The sequence below is a fragment of the Embiotoca jacksoni genome, unplaced genomic scaffold (assembly GCF_022577435.1).
Source record: "Embiotoca jacksoni isolate LCO1_2020_lvr unplaced genomic scaffold, fEmbJac1.0.p SCAF_25, whole genome shotgun sequence".
In the NCBI taxonomy this organism is placed as follows: domain Eukaryota; kingdom Metazoa; phylum Chordata; class Actinopteri; family Embiotocidae; genus Embiotoca; species Embiotoca jacksoni.
Window position 1 is genome coordinate 2139894 of NW_027185376.1, and position 21912 is coordinate 2161805.

At 40.8% G+C, this 21912-nt stretch overlaps 1 protein-coding gene across 1 annotated transcript in view; it reads left to right on the plus strand.

Annotated features, from left to right (window-relative positions):
- plxdc2b (plexin domain containing 2b) overlaps nucleotides 1–21912 on the plus strand; it is an 89176-nt gene that overhangs the window by 33090 nt on the left and 34174 nt on the right. The window contains exons 2-5 of the mRNA XM_069159544.1: nucleotides 614–837; nucleotides 10846–10992; nucleotides 14013–14082; nucleotides 20977–21099. Coding sequence (XP_069015645.1) covers nucleotides 614–837; nucleotides 10846–10992; nucleotides 14013–14082; nucleotides 20977–21099 — 564 coding nt within the window. The remainder of the gene's footprint in view (nucleotides 1–613; nucleotides 838–10845; nucleotides 10993–14012; nucleotides 14083–20976; nucleotides 21100–21912) is intronic.

Consider the following 21912-nt stretch of genomic DNA (forward strand, 5'->3'; position numbering starts at 1 on the left):
GAAGTCCTTTTCTTGTAACAACGCAGCACATTTCACCTCCGATCCAGCAATCTGTCTCCGGCTCGGTTAATCAAGTCACTATTTACATTAAAACAACACCATTTCTCACCTGTCACCAGCGTCTCATTTCAGACTCAGGGATAGGGATGACTGGCTCTGACTGTGGCCTACTGGTCTGTGTGATGGCTGCAGAGTCGTTGTTAATGTGCATCTCTGTCAGGCGGAGAGAGATTTCTCCCCAAAGCAATGAAACAGGTCCACAGAGAGACAGTGAGTTGTGAGGAAGCGGTACAAGATTAATGAATGGAACAGTTCCCGCCTCTGACTTGACTATTGCATGTGTGAAAGTAAAAAATATTATTGTGACGTGTAATTATTTCATCTGTACTACCTACAGATATGACAGATTTCCTTTTCAGTTTGACAAGCACGAGATTCATTAATTTAATTAGAATGTTGTAGTATTGCACCATTTACAGCAAAAAAACACTTACTGTACATTTATTGACGTGGAATTATTACTTTAAGGTGATTTGGCTCTCATCTGATGTTTTATTTGATCTTTTACAAAGTTTGTTTTGTTGTTCACACTTTCCTTTCCTGTTTTCCCCAGGGGTTTCTTACTCATACGTGCAGGGGCAGGCAGGAGATGAGGACGCAGCGGTGGATGTGAAGCTGTACAGCCACCGGTGGAGGAGATGGCTTCCCCCAAAACCGCGTAACATGGACAGTAACAGGGCCAGTCAGGAGCAGGACCAGGATCCTGAACCGGAGGAGCCCGACGGCTTCCCGGGCCTGCTGTCAACAGAAGAAACAGACAACAGCTCCCAGATAGAGGTACGTGAGGATCCACACAAAAGCTGCGCGGCTGATCAGAGGTAGCCACAGGTTGTTTTTTGTGATTTCCAGAATTAGTGCCGTCCTTTTCGGATTGAAACGTTTAGGGAATAAAAGGCAATAAAAGACAGGTAGCAGGGCCTCAAAATTAAAGGCTATATTTTCCCATCATTATATAGTAAGGCTCACCATTCTGGATGAAATGACCATGAAGATTTTTGTTCAAGGTTCTCTCACTATTTTTTTTTTTTTTTATATAAATGTTTAATGCACTCATTCACAGCTGCTTTCATGATTCTAGACCAGTCATGCCTTTTAAAATAACCCCATAAAGTTAGTTTTTCACTTACTAAACAGTTTCACCTCGAGATCTATTTGTTAGCTGCTCCAGAGCTTTTCATCGAATGGCATGACCTTCATCAGCACATTGTTTTTGCCCAGTTTTTTTTTTATTTTTTTATTGTAAACATTTAGATTATCATATTTTTTTATAAGCACTTTAAGGACTAATCATTCTTGTAAGCTTAAAACTTGAGTTTCAGAGTGAATTGAAAAGAAGTTAAACATTTTATGTTAAATGTTGATGCAACATGGAAATTAATTTTCTCGAACTGAGGTAAATAATTGAGATTGATCATTTCAACATTTTTATTCTGCAGCATTATTTCAGACCAGTGTTGTCGTGGCACACTCAGTTTGAATAAACCTTCCTGTCTCGTGAAAAAAAAATCCAACTCGTATAAAGAGAACGAATCAATGAAGTCCTCTTTTGAGCCGTTCCTAAAAATACTCTTTGGTCGTCAACCTGGAGCAATTACAGATCTCCTTAAAAGAATGGATGTTTAGTAATGAAAAAGTAGATGAGGAGGAGCTTTGGAGGATTAATGTTCTATATCAAATTAAGCTCAGCCCTCAGGTGTTCATCTACCTTCTGTGTGGGACTGGATCATCTTAAATTCGAACTCAGAAAGATCAGAACAGGAAATTACCTGGGCTTCCCGCAGCGGGAACGGGTCGGTGGACCTACTGGAGATGAATAGCACACAATGGCTGTGTTTGTTTCTATGCGAATGAAAGGCATCACCCATGTCTCTTGTTATGGCGCCCTGGCTGTCGCGCAGCATCGAAGTCATAATGATGGCGGCCGCCCGGGTTTAGACAGCTTGTTAAGTTTTTCCGCGGCTTCTAATCATCTCGTGTTCACAGCGTCGCGTCTCTGAGCGAGGAGAGAGGAGGGCTTTGATCGTCAGCTGTAAACATTCAAGCACACACTCGTGTGTAGTCACACATACCACTTTAAATTTCACACACACACACACATACAGACTGCAGGCACACAACTGTAAAGGCACTCAGACTAATGCATCACAACCACTTCAAATGTCACATCCACACACACACACACACACACACGCACACGCACGTATGCTCACATACATGCCTGCATGCCATCCCACTGACACAAACATGCCCTCGTCATTGTTTTCGCTCTCTCTGCCTCATTTGTTGTTGCAGAATGGAAATACAGTCCACAGCACAAACACCCTGTCATTCCTCCTGTCGGTACCCAACACACACACACACACACACACACACACACACACACACACACACACACACACACACACACACAGTCCCTCACCTGCCACCGGCACTTTGTTGACACAATAAAAGCCTTCATATGCAGAGGGCAGGAATGGTAGACGCTGAGCTGAAATCTTCCACCCAGAAGAGAGCTGAATGGATTTCAGAAACTGTCTTCGCCACACTGAAAGAGCTTTAACTGAGGAAAGAAGAGGATAGAGGAAGAGCTGTGTCCTCCTCAAGGAAAAATCTGCTCTTTTACACTTTCACAAAGCTGTATATCATCATCCTGTGATGCAAAACACATTCCAGGAGTTATTTTGTGTCATAATTTCTTTTTGACGCACCTGCTTGCCATCAGCGTGCTTTGTCTGTTCGAGTCAGTGATTTACGACCAAATTTCCTGTAAAGAAAAATGTGAATCTAAGCCTTAAGTACACTTAAAAAGGTCATTCAGCTGTATTACGCTCCAGTCTGGTGAAATGACTTCCTGTCGTATCATCAGTTTCTCCCTGTGGGACTGTTGTCTGTTGATGCCAAACAGTGAGTCTTAAAAGAAACACTTACATGTGAATTCCGGCGAGCGCCCGTCACAGCGTGTGGCTTCATTTCCCACCGGGAGCATTTCAGATGAGATTTGCTCGCTTTCGTTTACTTCCTGATTTGGTCTGGAATTCATTATAATATTGATTTTCGGTGACGTCACCCAGCCCTATGTCAAATTATTATTTTTTAAGTTATTTCGCACAAATGTTCACTTGACCTCAACAATGAAGTTATTGTGTTTTGGGCGTCGGAGGTCACTGTCACTGTGACATGACCTCTTTCCCATTTTTGTGAACGTGATATCTCAGGAAAGCCTTCACGGACCTTCCTCAAATATGGCACATCCATTCACTTGGCCTTGAGTGTTAAGTGATTTGATTTTAGTGGTCAAAGGTCAGAGGTCACGGCCACTGTGACCTCACATCTTTTCCATTATTGTAGATTTGATATCTCAGGAACACCTTAAGGAACCTTTTTCAAAGTTGGCACAACAATTCACTTGGACTCATTATAAAGGGGATAGATTTTGGTAATCAAAGGTCAGAGGTCAAGGGCAATATGACCTCACGTCCATCCTATTTGTTTGTCCCATTCTTGTGAAAGCGATATCTCAGGAATGCCTTGAGGGACCCATTTAAAATTTGGCAGAAATACTCACTTGGACTCCAGGATGAATTGAGTAGATTTTGGTGGTCAAAAGTAACTGTTACCTCGCAAAACATGTTTGTGGCCTTCGTTCAATTCATACGTTAGTTAGGAAAACATTTCACTCAGATATCTAATAGGATAAAAACAGAAAAAAAGAATAATAATTTACCACCATAACTGAGAAGTGGAAGGGGAGATGGTGACTGTATTTCACATTTATGATAGATACTAAAATGGTGACATTATCCCCGGGGTGTCCATACAGAAATGATGGTGATAGATGATAGATCATCTGTACTGTCAGGAGGGAAGTTGTGTGTGAAGCATTCACGTTTTAGAAATTATAGCTTCTTTGCAGCAACATCAATATGGGTTTGAACAGATATGCACGTAAACTATGTGGTTGGCGGAGGCGTACAATCGCAAGGCAGTAATTCTATTTTTTTGTGTATTGAATGCATCTCCATTGATTCACTGCTGTTGGTTTTTACACCCATAAATCAAGTGTCTTCTTCATAGATGTGAAGAAAAGCTTGTCTGTCTCTGTCTTCGTCTTTGCTCTGAGGTCAGTCGGTCTCAGTTTGGGTTAAATGGTGCCGTGACACAAGTTTCCAACAAGAGCTTCACCTCACCTCGACATGCAGGTTTAAAACAGTGGCTTTAACAACAGACTGTCTGTTGCCCTCACTGCGGCAGCTCCCTGGATCGTTAACCCAGATTAACCAGTTAAATAGCTTCTCTGCTACAGGTGTCTGCAAGTCACTGTGAGGCTGAAACAAACTGTGGGAACGATTCAGTTTCACCAAATTTAAGTCAGGTCTCGTCCACGTTTCTGTTCAGTCTGCTGGTCCTGACATGCTGTTGTCACAAACTGGCAAGTAGAGAGTCCACGTAAGAGATTCACTGAAATCAATTTAAATTGATTAAAGATAAACTAATACAAGCTAAGATTAGAGTGTGGAAGTCAGTACTGTCTGTAAGGTGAGCAGTGAATGGCTGTTTGACAAATGTGCTGTGGAGATGTCGGCGGTGCAAACACGAAACAAAGAAAAACCAAACTCAGCTTTTATATCTTGGAAGGCCCAGGTGAGCTGCAGTAACTGACAACTCTGCCATGTCAGCCAGTTACCCCTTAAAGTAGACCAGGACTGCCTCCAAGATAGTAGGAGAGCCGTCACACTGTTACTGTTTGTGGCATTTAGCTGTGGTGTTTTTGTTGTTTGTTTTCTCTACATTTTTCTTGGATAATGGCCCTATTTTTAGGTTTCCCTCAACTCCAGCTTTTAGGTTATTGTGTACTGTATTTAAAGCTTAGTTATGGTTAACTGAAAGCATGGAGGGAAGAAGTTCCGATTAAAGATGCATTATTTGTTGACATAACAAACACATTACTCCTTTACAGTTTTAAAATAAAATGGTAATTTCAACTGTTATCCTTTATACTTCACAAAAAAAACACCCTTAAAGTGTAAAACCTAAATATTCTATTATTATTGATAGTATTTTGTTTTTAAAGATAATTTAAAGCATTTAATTGGGTCCGGGTCGTTAACCCAGATTAAACAGCTTCTCTGCAGGTCACCATGAGGCTGGAACAAACTGTGGGAACGAGTCAGTGTCACTGAATTTAAGGCAGTTCTTCCTTTGTTAGTCAAATATATACAAGTGCACATTACTCTGCAACACAGTATTTATGTTCATTGTTCGTTGAGATTAAAAGCGTTACACCTTCTAACCTTCTGTACTCCTCGCCGCTTTCAACTCTCGCTCAGCCTGAGAAATCACCTGTCTGAGCCTGGACCTCACGTCGAAGCCAGTTTTATTTTTGCAACTCGATAACACAAATCTGCCTCATCGGGGCTTTACAATCTGTGCAGCATGAAACACTCTCTGTCCTCTCACCCTCGTTTGAAATACTTTCTGAAACTTCAGAAAAATCCCTCTTCCAGAACGCTGCAGATTTACAGCATAAACAACCAAGATGACAACATCATGTAAACACATGAAGTTTGAGGATCTCTGCTGTGGTGCAGCTGTCAGGTGGCAACATTTCAAGTCTTATCTTTATGAGTAACACAAGCACACATACAGAGGACTTGTGGCAGATGATAAATTGTGCAGACTTTTTCAAATCCCCTATCACATTGCAACAGCACAAGTGACGCCAAGACAAACATATACAGTAACTCCTCGTGTTCCCTGTGAAACCAATGTGTACATTTATATCTACACCGAACTACATCTGTCCTGATAACTTTACAAATGTCAGACGTGTCAGGTTCCCAGTAAAAGCTCACAGTACATCAGTGTTTGGGGGGTCCATCCATCCTGCTGCTGTTTGTTTAGCTCGCTTTGATGTGTCGTAATAAGGGTGTGGTTTATGGCGGAGAGTTGTTATTGGATGTCTGGGACTTTACAGCTCAGAAGCCTCTTTTTCGGGGATACATGCTTCACTGCCTTCGCTGTTTATTTGTGTTTCTTAAGGGAGAGAATTCACATGGCGAGGCAGCAAGCTGTTCACTTGATTCCCAGTGCTGCTTTTACCCTCGCCGCACTCCGTCATCAAAACCTGCACTAAACGGGTCTGTTTTTGTGTCTTTAAGTTTGTCATGTTTGTTAAAGAGTCCCAGAGGATAATGTGTTTGGAGGGAGATGTTTACCGCCTCTATGTTGCTCAGCGTTTGAACTCGGTAATGCTGCACCATTTCAGGCAGCTGCTGCAACTTCTGGAAGTGCTCTTCAGATGAACTCAGTTGTTTAGATTTCAGGCCGCTCGGCTCCAGTTTTGGCTCTCGAACCAAGCGTTGTCCTCCAGCAGTAAGGTTGTAGACTTCTCTCAGTGGGTCAGTCAGCCAGCATGTCGGTTTGTAGTCGTTTCTTCAGATGAACAAAGACAGCCGAGGCCGCGAGCTTGTGTATTCACTGTGTAGTCCGCTCTGTGTGTTTCGTTAAAGTGCAGCAACATTTGACAGTTTGCAAATCGAATTCATGAGATCTGCTGTTCAACCACAGATCAGAGTGCACATAAATTATACATTAGATGCCTGGATACACCTCAGAGAGCCTGCCGAGTTTATTCTCCCATGTTTTCATGGCTTTTAAAGTAATGCACCTGATTTTCATCCAAAAATCATTTTCATCATATTTGTTAAAAATGTAAAGAGTGACACTATTTCTGAGCATTTTTGTTGCCCAAACTCAAGTAAAGCAGGAAAATGTCTTCACAAATTTGCCAGCACACTTTTAACATTTAGAAAAAGCAGAAAAAAGTTAGGAAACACAACCAAATAGGTTATATTCTCGAGTTCCTTTTGGACTGTTGGTTGGACAAAACAAGACCACCATTGACTCTGAAAATGTTTTGACATTATATGTAAAAAAAAACAAAAAACGAATTGATTAATCAGGACAATAGTAAATTAATTCATTGATTGTTAGCCCCAGCTAGTATGATCTGAATGTGGTGCATCCTGTGGTGTCATTCTACTGTTTCTGAAAACACTTGGCGCAAGCACAGACGAGTATTTTGATGCTTCTCCACCATTCTCCTGCAGGAGACGGAGCGTAGCACCGAATAATGGATGACAGGCATTATCAGCTGAAGAAGAGCTGCACACATGAGCGATGGTGTCCTTTCAATACTTTTTCAAACAGGCTTCAGTGTTATTTAACTGCCGGTGTGTGTGTGCATGTGTACGTGAGTCTGTTTATGTTCAGAATGGTATTAGTAGGAAGAAGAAGGCTGGCCGACAAGCATCTTAATCCCAACACACTGAAACATTTATTCAAAGCTTAAGGCCCTCTTGAGTGGAGACATGATCACAGTTGAGGGGATTACAGTTTTTAGTGCACTTTTGCTTTATTTTCTGTAAAACTCATTGCAGCAACGACTCCGTCTCCAGAGTTTTAAGAAACATTTCAAGCATCTCATTTTATTTCAGTGAAACACCCAGAATAATCTCATAAAGGCAAAGAGCTAAATTCTTTTATTCAGGGTCTCTTCAGAAGCCATTCAGAAGTGAAAACATGTTGGCACAAGATATTCAGGTCTCGGTATAATGCAATATTGATGTCGTGGGCAGCTCGAGTAAAAGCCTCGGACAGAGATGGGAGTCAATCCGGGATGGCTTTTTGCACTTTGAACGAATCTTTTCTGCAGTTTGTTTTTGAGCGCTCGAACCACAAAAAGGTCTATTATCAACAGCGATTTCTGTTTTCTCCATCGAGCTGCAGGATGAAGGACAGATGAACTGCTGTTATTACTCGCCCCTCTCCTCGCAATCCTTTTCCGTTTAGCCTTCTCTGAGCCACTTCTCCACTTCTGAAGCATCTGTGAGGGTCAGTTGGAATTCAGCGCCACAGACTTGTGTACATCTCTGAATAAAAACACATCTGACATAATTTTAGGGATTTATCCATAATGCAGTTTTTTTAGAAAGGCTGTTTTATCTTTTTTTTTTTTAAATCAAAAATGTAATAATGACTACAGATCTGTTCAAAATATAGACTGACGTAACTTCCAGGTCTGAAAAATGAGGTCAATGCAGAAGTGCAATTCCACCGAGAGCCACTAGGGTTTGGCTCCAAAAAGGCTCTGACTCCATAGACTCCCATTCAACTTCTCTCATGAAATCCAAAGTCAATAATTTGTTTCTAGTCATTATGGTGTCATTCACTAAAGTCACTTCTTCCTTTTAGTTTTCTAGCTGTCCATCTAAAAATAATCCTGTCATTATTTAGATATTAGTACTCAAAAAGCTGCATCTTCAGGGGCTAAAATATGGTCACTACTGGCTCCAAAATACCAAGATGGCGACGGTTAAAATACAAGTGGGTGATGACACTGTTGGTCGCAGCTTGGTTCAAATGCACCTCACAAATGTACTTAAACGAGTAATTCTGTTGTTTTTCTTGTTCAAACATATTTAAAATTGCATAAAAAGCACTGCAGGTTTCAAATGAATTTAAAATACACTCAATGACAGTTTAGTCATACTGTTCCTCTTTCAAGATTTCAAAATAAAAGCCCTGAAATGGCCCCAGGATATTATATTTGCCTCAAATGGTTGTGCATATTCAGTGTGTGATACAGACTTACAGTATACCAACCACATCAGACTGTGAATGTACAGTAGAGAGGTTTGGCTCACAGTCTGCTGAGAAAACAGAGATATATCTTCCATTTAGCTTCTAATAAATACTATATCTTCAAAGTACTCTTCACTGCTGCTGGTTTGTGCACAAAACGTTTTACATTTATAAAATGTCAGCCGTGATTTTTTTTTCCGCGCCATTTTTTTTCTCTCAGTTCGTCTTTACAACCGCTCTGGATTTAGCTTCATGAAAGGCATCAGCTGTCTGTTCGTCCCGGTGTGTTTCACAATGTGAGCGTGCATATTAAGGTGACTCCGCAGAGTAAAGAGGGATTCTTGAGGCTTACACTTGTCAAAGTGTCACCCATGATTTAGCACAACAGGGCCGCTTTCATGATGAAGTTTTTGTTTTGATTTGTATTCGAATGATACTGAAAAATAGCTCAACATTTGCATTAATATGTCTGTTTGTGTTCTTGAAGAGCTCGTTAGACTAAGTCTTTAGAAGCACTTTAAAAAAAAAAAATCCATATTTCTGAGATGTAATTGAGTAGAGATGGTGACTGTTCTTTGGCTTGGGGCCTACATGCTCCCGTCGCACTGCTGAAAAGGTGCCAGTGTGGGAAAAATGTCACACCATGTTTGTATTTTCACACATAGATATCAAGTACTACGCTTCACTTGCTTGCGCATTTTGCGGCTGATTTAAAGAAACAGAACCTTCCTCCCACGCCCTCCCTCCGAACCTCCCTCTATATTTGTGTATTTTTGTGTGCGAGTTCTCCGGTCATGCTCCCTGGACTTTGTTTGTTGTACACTTGAACCCCCCCGCCTGAGGGTGAAGCACTGCCAGCCGGCCCCCTCTCATCTCCGAGCAGCCTGTATCTCTCGCAATCCTTCTCCACGAGACCAAAATCATCTTCTGCTGATGAGCAGGGAGCTTTACGGCCCTGCGTCTGCGCCTGCTCTCTTTCACAAGTGGCCTCGTTTTCTCTTCTGGAAGTAATGTGCTGAATAAGGCTTCCTGGAGAGGCCTTTTTTTCCCTGACATGGTTTGTCTGCACTTTAAGTTGCAATGAAAGGCTTCTGGCAATGTTTGTTTAAATCTACAAATGAATCAAAAGTAACACCACCTACACGACTAAACTCCATTTGGAATTGTGATATTTATCAATCCCTCAGAGGCGTCGCTAAGCCTGAAACATGATCTCCTCTTCGTCTTATATTCCAGGCTGAATATTTAGTAGAGCTATTAGATTATAACTCTCCGAGGAAAATATGAATCTTTGAAGCAAAACAAACTGAACACGGGAGGATTGTGCTTTAATTAATGTTTGTCTCGTGGCCTTCTGACAACCAAAAGCGCAGTAGCTCTGAATTATACCGCCCGTATATCAAAGTATCCGTGGAGCTGTGTGAGTTTGCCAGATCACAGTCAGAAGCAGTGTACACTTCCCCATCCAGCAAAACATGAATAGTTGTAAAGACGCAGTTCTAAGATATCTCATTAGACCCAGAGCGAAAGAGACGACACAAGCATTCCTACTAATTCTGCACAGGAAACAATAAAAGCAGACAGGCCTCTCCCACATGGCTTATACAAGTCCATGAATGTTTCTCTGAGAAAAAAAAAAGAAAAGAAAAAAGCAGCCCTGACTTTGCAGTTTGTTTCAGGCTTTTTAAGAGTGGAAGTAGTTGATTGGTTATTTAATTTGATTAGGAGGCATTAAAAGCAATGCATGCACTGATTGTGCTTTAATGTGGAGGGTTGAATGAACAAAGTATGCACTCACTGTATAATTTAAACGATTGGTATTGTCTTCTAATTTCATTTAGCTGGTAATTTGTTCTGAAGCAAAATTAAAAAATACCCCATGATATTGACTTTCCATTTGTTTCTTTATTTAGAGCTATGAGTGCATGAGGCAGCTTATAGAAACAGAGCCGCAGGATGTCTCTTTATGAATCTGTGCTCATATTTCTGTATATAAGACTACATCAGTGTAACTCACAGAGCGGCACAGCAGTAGTATTACACTCCTCTAGATAACATGTGTTGTACTGAGCCTCTTCGCAGTCTTTCCACTGAGTCCAGTCTGTAAACTCACATGACGCACATTGTTTTGTCGTTCTTTAGGAGGACACAGATCACAACTACTACACATCGAAGACATACAACCCGTCAGATCTGATGAGCAGGGACTTGTGGGTAAACGTTGACCAGATGGACAAGGACAAAGTGAAGATCCACGGGATTCTGTCCAACACACACAGACAAGCGGCGGTAAGTCGAACGGCACGAGAGATTTACTTCATAATGAACGTTCGAGTTGACTTTTTTAGCAGGTGATCTGGACACACAGCCTGCAGGTCGACGTCCTGTGACCTCACAAACACAGACACATGCACACTCGCTATGACACCGCTCATATCAGGCGTCAGTTGCTGATACTCACCAGCCACTTAGTTTTGGTGGTGTTTTCAAAATGGCAAAATAAACAAAGATAAAACCAGATGTGTTTTCTCTGTAATAAAGAGATATGTGATTTATGAATGTGTTCAGCTATATGTTCAGGCACAAACTTTATCCACAACTTTTAGGTTGACAGTAACAGAAGTTACAGAACAGAAACTATTGTGTTTTTTGTCAGCACACATTAAGAGTGGCTGATATAGTCATATATAAAATAATGCTTCAGGGTATTTAGCGATGACAATATTCTTCACAAAACACTGAAAATAACCTTATTATTGATTTCATAAACATACAAATGCAACAATGTAGTTTTGTACTGTACGTCAGCATGAAGTTTGCCTTCAAATATATCAGTAAAAACCTACATATTACTGAGGCTTTTTGTAAATCTGATCTTGTGTTACTAAACTACTTAAATTACTGAAGGTGCTACACTTTTTGGAACTAAATTCTCCACAGAGGAGCTGCTTTCAGACGCAATATGTGTTCCCCTTACACATGAAATGTACTTTGTATCGTAACGCTACGTAATACTGACAGAATATCAGAATGCTGACATTATGACGTTATTCATTTTCCATATATTAAAATGGATACTGATGTCGTGAAAAATATGATACAACACATCCTTACCACACAGACGTGAGTGAAGGGGCCACGGTACTCTCATTTCTTTTACCATTATCATAAAAATGTGAACGTGAGGTTAAAAACAGCAAAGTATTCTTTATGCATTTAAACCGTTTAAAAGCTTCTCTGCAGTGAACTTAGAAAGCTTTTCTCCCTCCACCTCGGTGCAGGCAGGTGACTCGTGTGAGCTGCATACTGATGAAGTCACACAAGGCAGCAGTAGACTGACTGGAGAAACAGAGCAGCATGGCAGCACAAAAAAAAAAAAAAAGAAAAGAGAGAAAGTACCCAGGGTGAACAATAGCTGGCGAGGAGATAGAATAGAGTCCCACATTTTACATTCTGCTACTCTACCTTCGGTCATGTAATGATGGATTGAACCATGCAATTTGAGGCAGGCTGTTCATTTAAGCTTCAGACTGTCCTGGCTGAGAGGCGACACTTGTCTTCCAAACAGCAGAGCAGGGATGTGGGAGGTTTCTCTGACTTTGGCTTCTTCTGAGAAAATCAACAAGTAAAATTCCCAATTCAACGGTCAGCCGAGCGATTCGGAGTTTAAGGTAGGCCTGGAAATCTTGGCTGAATAATTCGATTTTGAGATTATAGCACAAGAAGAATTGAAAACCAGTTGTGCTGAGGAGATCCGTGGCACAGCGTCAGCACACTAACGTCTTAAACAAATAGAGTTTATAATGTGGCAGCTAAAGGCCTGAGAAACTGAATACAACTCGGAGAGAACTTGGTCACTCTGAGCTCTGCTGCCTGCCAGTGCTTTGGCCCAGACAATGAAAGAAATTAGCTAAGAAGTTCGTAAAGCAAAACACAGCCGCAGAGGTCAAATTCATCAGATGATTGCAGAGAAGTTAAGCTCTGGATTGACTGTACGGTCTGTAAAATTCATCTTGGTTCGCCACAGGATTACTCCCCCCGGCATAATCCAAGACCGTGTATAAAGCTGCATGTTTACTGCGGACTGTCGATCTCCATAACATTTTCTTGCAGTCATTGCATCATATTCAGTCCAGAGTCAAAAATAATGAATATGAAAACCATAGATTGTGGTAGCTTAATGTAAATGTTTGGCTCGTAAGTTAATTTAGAACACAATAGTTTCTTGAAGAATTTTTGCTATGTGTTAGTTCACGTAAAAATATTTGGAAAAAGTATATGAGCCCATTTCTGCCAGGACCAGAAAAACCGATGTCTGACACATATGGTCAGAAAAAATTATGAGATACTGAGACAAAACCTGGACATTTTTTGTTAAGATTTGAAGAATATGTCAAAATTCTGTTCTTATGAGACAACCCAAATTTCAATTTTTAAGTTTATGGTAATTTAAAACTAGTCTACAGCACGTTGTTTGACCACGGAAAATAGAAAAATCAAAAGCTGTCTCTCATGGAGACAGGGAGACACATATTTGCCCTTTTTCCAAAACTATCTGACCACCCAACAAGCGTTTCTGAACAAGCATTTTGGCAGACTAAGAGTCATCAGTCAAGCTCGCAGCTCTTTGAGGCAGTAATCAGGCTCAGCAGTGCTTTGAGCTAAATACTAACATTTGCATTCTAACATATTCACAATACTAAAATGTTGATGTTTAGCTGATGTAGCGTTCACCATGTTCGTCTCAGTTTAGCCTGTTAATTTAACTCTTGCTACCGTTTAGTATGGCAGGTATTTGACCTTAAAACAAAGTATGTGATAATTGACCAGAGTTAAAAGTTAGTATGACGAAAACAAAAATACTTGTTATAAATCTAATTTATTATACACTTAGGCAGAGAATTTGACATATTCCTAATATTCTATTAAATAGAGATCTATAGATTAACTATACGGATATTTACCCATTAATGCCTAAAGAAGAGCAAATACAGTTTGAATCCTCTTTAATAAACATATTGTTGTATATTTAGGTGGGCATCAACACTTCTTTCCTTTTAGACAAATACTTGACAAAGTCCATAATTTGTTTCTAGTTTCTTTAGATTTATATTCTGTTTCTACTTAGAAATGACCACCGATTCACCCACAAAGTAGAGCAGATGTAACACACCTCAATGTTTTCTCCACATTTTTCCCTCAGATCTAAATCCTCTGGTTGTTTTTGAGATGAGAACAGTCTCTTCTCGGATGCTTCCTTGTACCTTTATCTTCCTGACTGGGGTCATTTGTCTGTTTTTCCCTCACAGAGAGTTAATCTGTCCTTCGATTTCCCTTTTTACGGACATTTCCTGCGTGAAATCACCGTGGCGACTGGTGGTAAGTGAACACTGCTCTTGGACGCTTCTCTCTCAATAGTAGTTATTAGGGTTATTATTGGACATACTGCATGTGCTTGACATATTAGACTGTACACAGACAGTTTTTATTGCTGTGGGGGTTTTAGTAAGGAATGTGGTGAGATTTATAAAATGAGTCTGGAGTACGGGGGCATTTACAAAATGAAGAGGAAAACAACAGTGTGTGTGTGTGTGTGTGTGTGTGTGTGTGTGTGTGTGTGTGTGTGTGTGTGTGTGTGTGTGTGTGTCTGGTATTTAGTCTACCTGTGAGTGAGGTGTGGCTAATACTGGAAAGAGATCTCACCCAAAAATACTGAAAATAACCAAACAATGAGTCACTTCTTCAGATGTTGCTTCTGGGAAATTAAATGAGAAGATTCAGGGTTGAAAAACCTCGTCTGGCACAAACCACAGAACAAAACCACCGACAACACTCTGCTAGCCAAGCAGTCAGCCTGATACAAGAGCATTTACAGCCCTCACCTCTGCGGGATAGCCTGTTAGACCGGGGGGAAAAAAACAAACCACTCCCAGCACTCAGCACACCAGACTTCACTGGTGGAGAAACCAGACCAGTGGGTTTGGACTGGAAACAGGACTCGATGTGCCAAGTGGCCCAGCACACCCTGATAGATGCGGATAAGGAGGCGGGGGTATCACAAGACGTGTGCGCAAATGTGTGTGTGTGTGTGTGTGTGTGTGTGTGTGTGTGTGTGTGTGTGTGTGTGTGTGTGTGTGTGTGTGTGTGTGTGTGTGTGTGTGAGAGACACGTGACGCAGCAGACGTGTTCGCCAGAGTGTGCAAAGCAATTTTCCACTTGAGTCTTGACAGCAAAACCACAACACGCCAACCAGCTATTATCACATCAAAGACTAAAGCGCTGCTCCTACCCAACTATTCCAGAGATGTTAGGCAGCGTTTAACTGCCTCTGGAATAATAAAGAAATAATCTGTTGTGTCTCTTATCATCATTATCATCACCGTCTCATTTCCCCCTCTTGATCCTCGATCGCTTGGAAAGCTGACTCGGCTTCAGAGACGTTCTGGATGATGGTGAGGAGGGACGGACGGGCGCAGTCTCTACTAGCATAGAGGAGATAACAAGAATTTGCATTCCTCCAGACGGAGATGGAGGGACGAGCCTGAGGAGGAGGAGGCAGTAATCTGCCTCTTGCAGGCCTCAGGGGCTTTGTCTCCGAGACGCCTTCCCCATATCCCCCCATTTCAGGGCCTATCAGTCAGCTCGTCCTCCTCTCACCACTGTACCATCTCTTCTCCCCGCTTTCCTCTCTGTCAGCAAGTTGCTGTTTTTATTTCGGCAAATATTTGTCTTTTTGTTTCCCACGCCGAAACTCTGCAGGGAAAGATCATTTGTAAATGGGATGTGACGAAACAGCAGCAGAGCTACTGTTGCATTTGCCCTTTTATTTTCGGAGTTACTTACTTTCTAAACAGAACAGCAGCCAATCCTGAACCACATTAATGATCTGGGCAACAAGTTTGGGTTGGCGTGCAGCCTCGTCAAACACCTGAGGTCCAAGTCCACTTTTATAGTTGTTGCAGATTTACACTGCAATTAGTCTTCATTGCGAGACCGAAAGGTTTTACTTTGTTTGAGTGAAAACAGATGCCCGTCGGTGCGACAAGTCAACTTTCTGTACGAATTTTCCAGAAATTCATCAAAATATCTCAATATGATAAAATAATGCAAATTACTGCACAAATTTCAAAAACGAAAAGTTCATTTGTATTACACAAGGAATCTATCTCGTCTCCTTTAATACATAGACTCTAAATTTACAGCTTTTATCTGTTTTTTAACTTTGAAATCTTCTCATTGTTTCATAATTAGTGTAAAGAATAGATGGATGATTGCAGCCCTGCTCCGGTGGTAGTCTCAGAAATGACTTTGTGGCTGACATCAGTGCTCGCTGCTAAGGCCCTTGAACGCCCCTTTGATTCTGACATGCTTTTGTTTAAATCCACGCAAACGTTAAAAACTACGGTTAAATGACAAAAAAAAAAAGACAAAAAAAGTCAGAAGTCGTAAAACGATTCCTTGAAATTTCTTTAAACTAGATGTAAAAATGTCAATAAGAAAGGTTCACACAGCCGGGACAGGACTGATTTACAGGACATTTAAATTGCTGCGATTACAGTTATTGCAGTGACCTGACAGGCAGAACAGAGAGGCTCTGGTTCTTGTTATAGAGTGTGTGTGCAGCTTGAATATCGGTGAAAATATAGGATCTGACCACTACCAGCTGTGGCGATGGACATCCAGCTGTGGCATGCTGGTTACTTGGCCAGCTGTCACTCTTTACAGGCAGAATATAAACACAGGCTTCCAGAAAACACTTCACAATCTCAAATATCTTAAATGTTTTTCAGATGTTTTGTGATCATGTGTTTATATTTAGTGTACCAAATACATACAGTTTGAGTACTTTTTAAATGGCCTATAATTTACCCTTTTACTTTGTTTTATGTGCAGTCTCCATACATATTGTGTTGGTTCTCCTCGTGCCACCAAAACATCTCTTACCCGGTCATTCAGCCATCACAATTTGACCATCGTCAAAGTTGTTCAGATCTTTACATTTGCCCAGTTTTCCTGCTTCCAACACATCACCTTTAAGAAAAAACTGTTCACTTGCTGCCTCATATATCCCACCATGTACCACTGCCATCGTGAAGCGATAAACAATGTTATTTAATTCATCTGTCAGTGATTTAAATGTTGTGGCTGATTGGTGTATAACAGTGTGAAATATGAGCTAAAGCCTTTCAGTCGTACAAATATTAATACTCTCCGGTTAGCATACTTTTAGGGCACACTGCATATACAAATTTAGAGATAATCCTGACACAGAAATGTCTAAAGGCAGCAGAACATAGGATTGGAAGTTGGGAGATTTTAAATGGGAGCCAATTGGAGCCAGAGGATTTTTTTTTTGAGCCAGCCCCTAGTGGTTCTCAGTGGTATTTCCCTTTAATGCGCTTCCACATTGGTTTCACTTTTCAGACCGTTTCGGACGACATCCATTTTTACATACAGTCTATTGGTTTTACACAGTTTCTCTGCCTCATACACTAGCATGCTGTTTTGCATATAGCAGCAGAGCTTACCACAATCAGCAGCTTCATATGCTTATGAGAGTCATCAAAAGTGGTCGAAGGGGTCACCAAGATCGACACACAAAGAGCTGCTCAGATCTCTTCTGTGAAACAGAAAATGTTTTATGTTCACTGATGTAGGACATAAAGGACTGGTTATGTGCTGACTCTATTATTTTGCATCAATCAGCAATGAAAAACAAAAATAGCAGACGTGTCATTTAGATCAAAAACGTCATATTTAACCGACTGAATAAAATGTGGGTGTGCGTGCAGATTCTGCCCTCGGCTCCAAACAGCTGTGATAAACAGAAAATATCTTGTAAATTAAACACAGCTCAGTGAGCAGAAACAAAGGCCTTGTCTAAACACAGCGTCCAATAAAGTGAAGCTTTAGTCTGGTGGGACTGCTAATTCCTCCTCATGTTTGTCTTGGACGTACACAGTCCTGCACTTTTGGAAGACAGCACACATAAACATCGCTTGTTAAAGAAAGAAATATCCCACTCGATCTCCACCTTCCTCTCTCTTTCTACCTCAAACTCCCCTTCATTACTTCCCTCCTTTCTTTCTCCTCTATCGGTTGCTCCCCCTGGTATCCTCCTCCTCCTCTGTCATTATGCCGTCAGTGACGGCCATAATGAATGAGTTGCCTCTCTATTGAGCGTCGTGCAGCTCTCACCTCTTTAGTGTATTGAGAGGCTGTCTGATTTTCTTTACACTGTCAAATAAGTCGGATTTTGTTTTCAGGGGCTTGCTGGTGGAAAGCAAGAGGCAGCAGCAGAACTAAAAACCCCTTCAACTCCCGGCTTTATGTCTCCAGACGGGCGTGTGTTTGGTTGGGGGATTTCTGAGCTTTTTAGAGGTTGAAAGTGAAGCCAGGAGAAAGACGGGAAGACCTGAGAACACGCTCGAGTTGAATGTTGGGTAAATACAAGATGAGATGGAATGCATTGTGGCTGATTTGGAGAAAGTCAGATAAGAGACGTGAAAGTCCCAACAAAAAGTGTGCTGCCGCTCGTTTCGTTTCGTTACGTTTTTTTTCCCTTAATATAGACGGGTAGACTTAACAATCCTGCCTTTTTATTTTCTATCCTCTTCACGTTCATATACCGTGATACAACATGAGCTGAATTCTTCCACCTGCTGCTGGAGAACAAAAAGCAGCAGCTCTTTAATGTTTGTGAATGTGAAGTTTACTAGCCTACTAACATATTTAACGGAATAGTTCAGCATTTTGACAAATTATATTTGAGAGTTAGATGAGCAAATCAATCTCACTTAGCTTAGCATAAAGACTTGGATCAGAGGGAAACAAGAAACTGAGCGCTGTACAGAAGTACAATTTTGAGGGACTCTTACTTTACTTGAGTATTTTATTTTCATGCCAAATACTAATATCTTACTTTTTACTGCACTGCATTTATTTGACAGCTTTAGTTACTTTACAAAATTAAAGTTATTGGCATAGAAAATATGTGAAGTGCTATAAACCATAATGTATTGCAATGAATTAAACAACTCGACATATACATAAAATGTGCGGCTTCCGATCTTAAATTTGGAGGATTTGCTGCTTTTCTTTGTTTAATTTTGTAATTAATTACATATCACAAGACGTTTTGACGACATCACATTTGACTCCAGAAACTCACATTTACATAATGATTTTGTTTTATAGAATAATAAATTAATATTTATTAATCATCAACCATTTAAAAAAGGGAATTGTGAGTGATAGCCCCACGTTAAGATCACAACTTTTCTTTTTGAATGTCGGTAAAGTTTGATCCACTCTTTGCCAAAACCAATAAATATCTCTGGAAAAGCCAGTAGCTGGCCTTTAAGTTGGGATTAATTCGTCAAATGCCTGAACTATTTTGATAAAGCTAACTGTAACCATGACAACTCGTCCTATTGATACCTGCAGGACTATATCTTTTCCCTCCTTCACTGCTCTCTCAGGTGAAGTTTTCTACTCTTCACACGGCTAAATAAAGTCAGATCTTTCCTCTCTCCTCCTGCTCTCAGTGGTGACGGCACTCGATATAGAGGTAATTCTGAGCGGGGAGGTCTTCGGGGGAAAGATTCATTCCCCTCATGGTATGCTCTGCCTGTGGTGATAGATGTGTTTTTATAGCCCGCCCACCGTATGAGAAGACATATGGTGACATGAAACAGGGGTTTATAGGCCTGGCCTCAATAAGACTGTTCCCAAAAATCCCTCTTTTCCTACTCAGCAGTTTGTTTTTGTTTTTTCCCCTATATGCATCAGGCAGATTCTTTATACACAGTATTTTTGCTTTAACTGCAGACAAAGAGAGATTCCTTCACAAGAAAGTAATTTCTTATTCCGGCTTGTTTGATTATTTCATTGTGATTCAGCTCATAATTGATAAACGTGAGGTCACAGACTTCTTCATAGCTGGTTTCTCGTGTACATGAATAGAATGATAAAATAAAATAAACAGTAATGTGCCCAGGGCTCCTTCCTTTGGAGATTTTCTGTACACGTCCAACTGGAATGACATCTCAAGGTCGAGCCAGAACACGCTGGATAGATTACAGTATACATCTAATCTAGCTTGAGAAAACGTTGCTGGTGAGAGGGATGTCTGGACTACTTTTTTGTTTTGCCTGCTGCAAACACGACCTGGCTCCAGATAAGTGGCAGAAAATGGAAGCATGGATTTCCAATAATATATAAAAAAAAAAAACATCAGTCTGTCAACTTTCACAGGACAAAAACTTTTTTTCAAATAACTAATGTCCTTGTCTGTTGTGAAAATCATGTAGGAACAAGATGAAGCTGTTAAAAATGTGTCCTTAAATCAGGATACTGTCACTGTTCGTGTGTTGTTCATTCTTCAAACTGCTTTTCAAAGGTAAATTACTTTGGATACACAAGATTGTTTCACCCAAATGCCAGGTTTTCCCTTTGTTCTCGATAAAACATGATCTTAAGGTTGCATGTTAAAGTTTTTTTTGTTGTTTTTTTTACATATTTTTGCAATCCAGGCAAAGTCAGAGAGAGAACAAAAGCTTTTACCTTGAATGAATCTTGAAATAGCAGCTGACATTGCTAAACTTTGTTGTCAGCAGGGAAATTAAGACACTGTTTGATTCTGTTGTCATCAGTGCAAATTCTTTATGCAAAGGCGGTTCCCGTGTGATGAATAGTGGGCATTCCCCCCCCCCCTTTTCCCAGAGACCATTAATAAACATGTTTACAGGCTGCTAAAAGATGCAGCTCTAGTTTGTGCTGCCTGAGCACATCCCTCTCTGTGGAGCGATGTATTTGTGTCTTGTTTCAGAGGCGCATAAATCAGAAGAGTTAACATAACCCCATTTTGTTGTCATGGGCTTTTCATTAAGGTCCGAGACTGATGAGGAAAAGAGGGGGTAAGGTGCACCGGTAGTGGAACAGTTCGGCTCATAACCCTGTCCTAATTATAGCCGCTGACTCAGCATAACTTCCTTTAAAGACCCTCTAATTTGCCCTTCTGTGTTTGATTAAAGATAATCGTGCCAATTAATCGCTATTGCTTGTTGAAGCTGCCTGAATGAGGAGCTTTTAAATTTGGATCGGAGGAAAGACCTGTTGTCTTCTTAAGGACATAGAAGGACAAGGAAGAGATTGTTGTTTAAGGTTAAATCCGCCTGATACACATAATCGGGATTCTGAAGAACAGAAGAGTGTCTAAGCAATTTCCAAGCAACATAAAGTAATATGTGTGTGTTCTCTTCTCTCCTTCAGGGTTCATCTACACCGGTGATGTGGTCCACCGGATGCTAACAGCTACACAGTACATCGCTCCTCTCATGGCCAACTTTGACCCGAGTGTCTCCAGAAACTCAACTGTCATTTACTTTGACAACGGTAACTCCACTAATATCTTAATCCTGCAGGACTGTGTTGCAGTTATGTCCTCTCTCTTGCACTGCGTGACAACTGAGACAGCACATCTGTTCAAACAGCAGATTTAATTTAAGTCTCCTGTAGCCGACTTTGAGGTAAAAAGCTCCAAAAACCACCAAAACAAAAGAGAAACAGTTAAGCTATACTCTGCTACATAAACTACAGTGAGGATTTATCTTTATTAGGTGTGAATCCAGTGAGGCTAGTTAAGTCACCGATAACACGGCGAGTTAACACTGCAAAAAAAGCTTTTGCTGTGATAATTGTCAGCACAAAATCTACTTTTATCAGCAACAATGAATCAGAAATATTTTAAAGGAGTTCATCCGTGATCAATCTGTGATTAAGGGACAGGATATGAGAGTCTGGTGACAGAGTTTGGGGTGCAGGTCTGCAGGGTCCCGACGGAGGATGCTCGAACCACATACACACCAGTGCCAGTGGGAAACTAATGTAAAACATACATAAATACTGCAGTAGAAAATGTTGAGTTCACACAGAATGGTTACGATATAACGCAAAGTTATCATCAAAACTGAGGAAGATCATTTATGACTAACCCTGCATGAGCAATCTTCAGAGTTTCTTTTCTTCATGTCGTTAATCTTTCTTTATTTTTAATGAAACCCTCCATGCCCTCTGAAACAACCCCTCCTAAATTCCACTTCCTAACTTTAAACTGAATTGATGCCCTTCCTCGGTCTCCGTACCTTTCCTTATCCATCATGTCCGTCGTTGCTGTCTAATCCCTCGGCAGCAGAGTGACTGACCAAC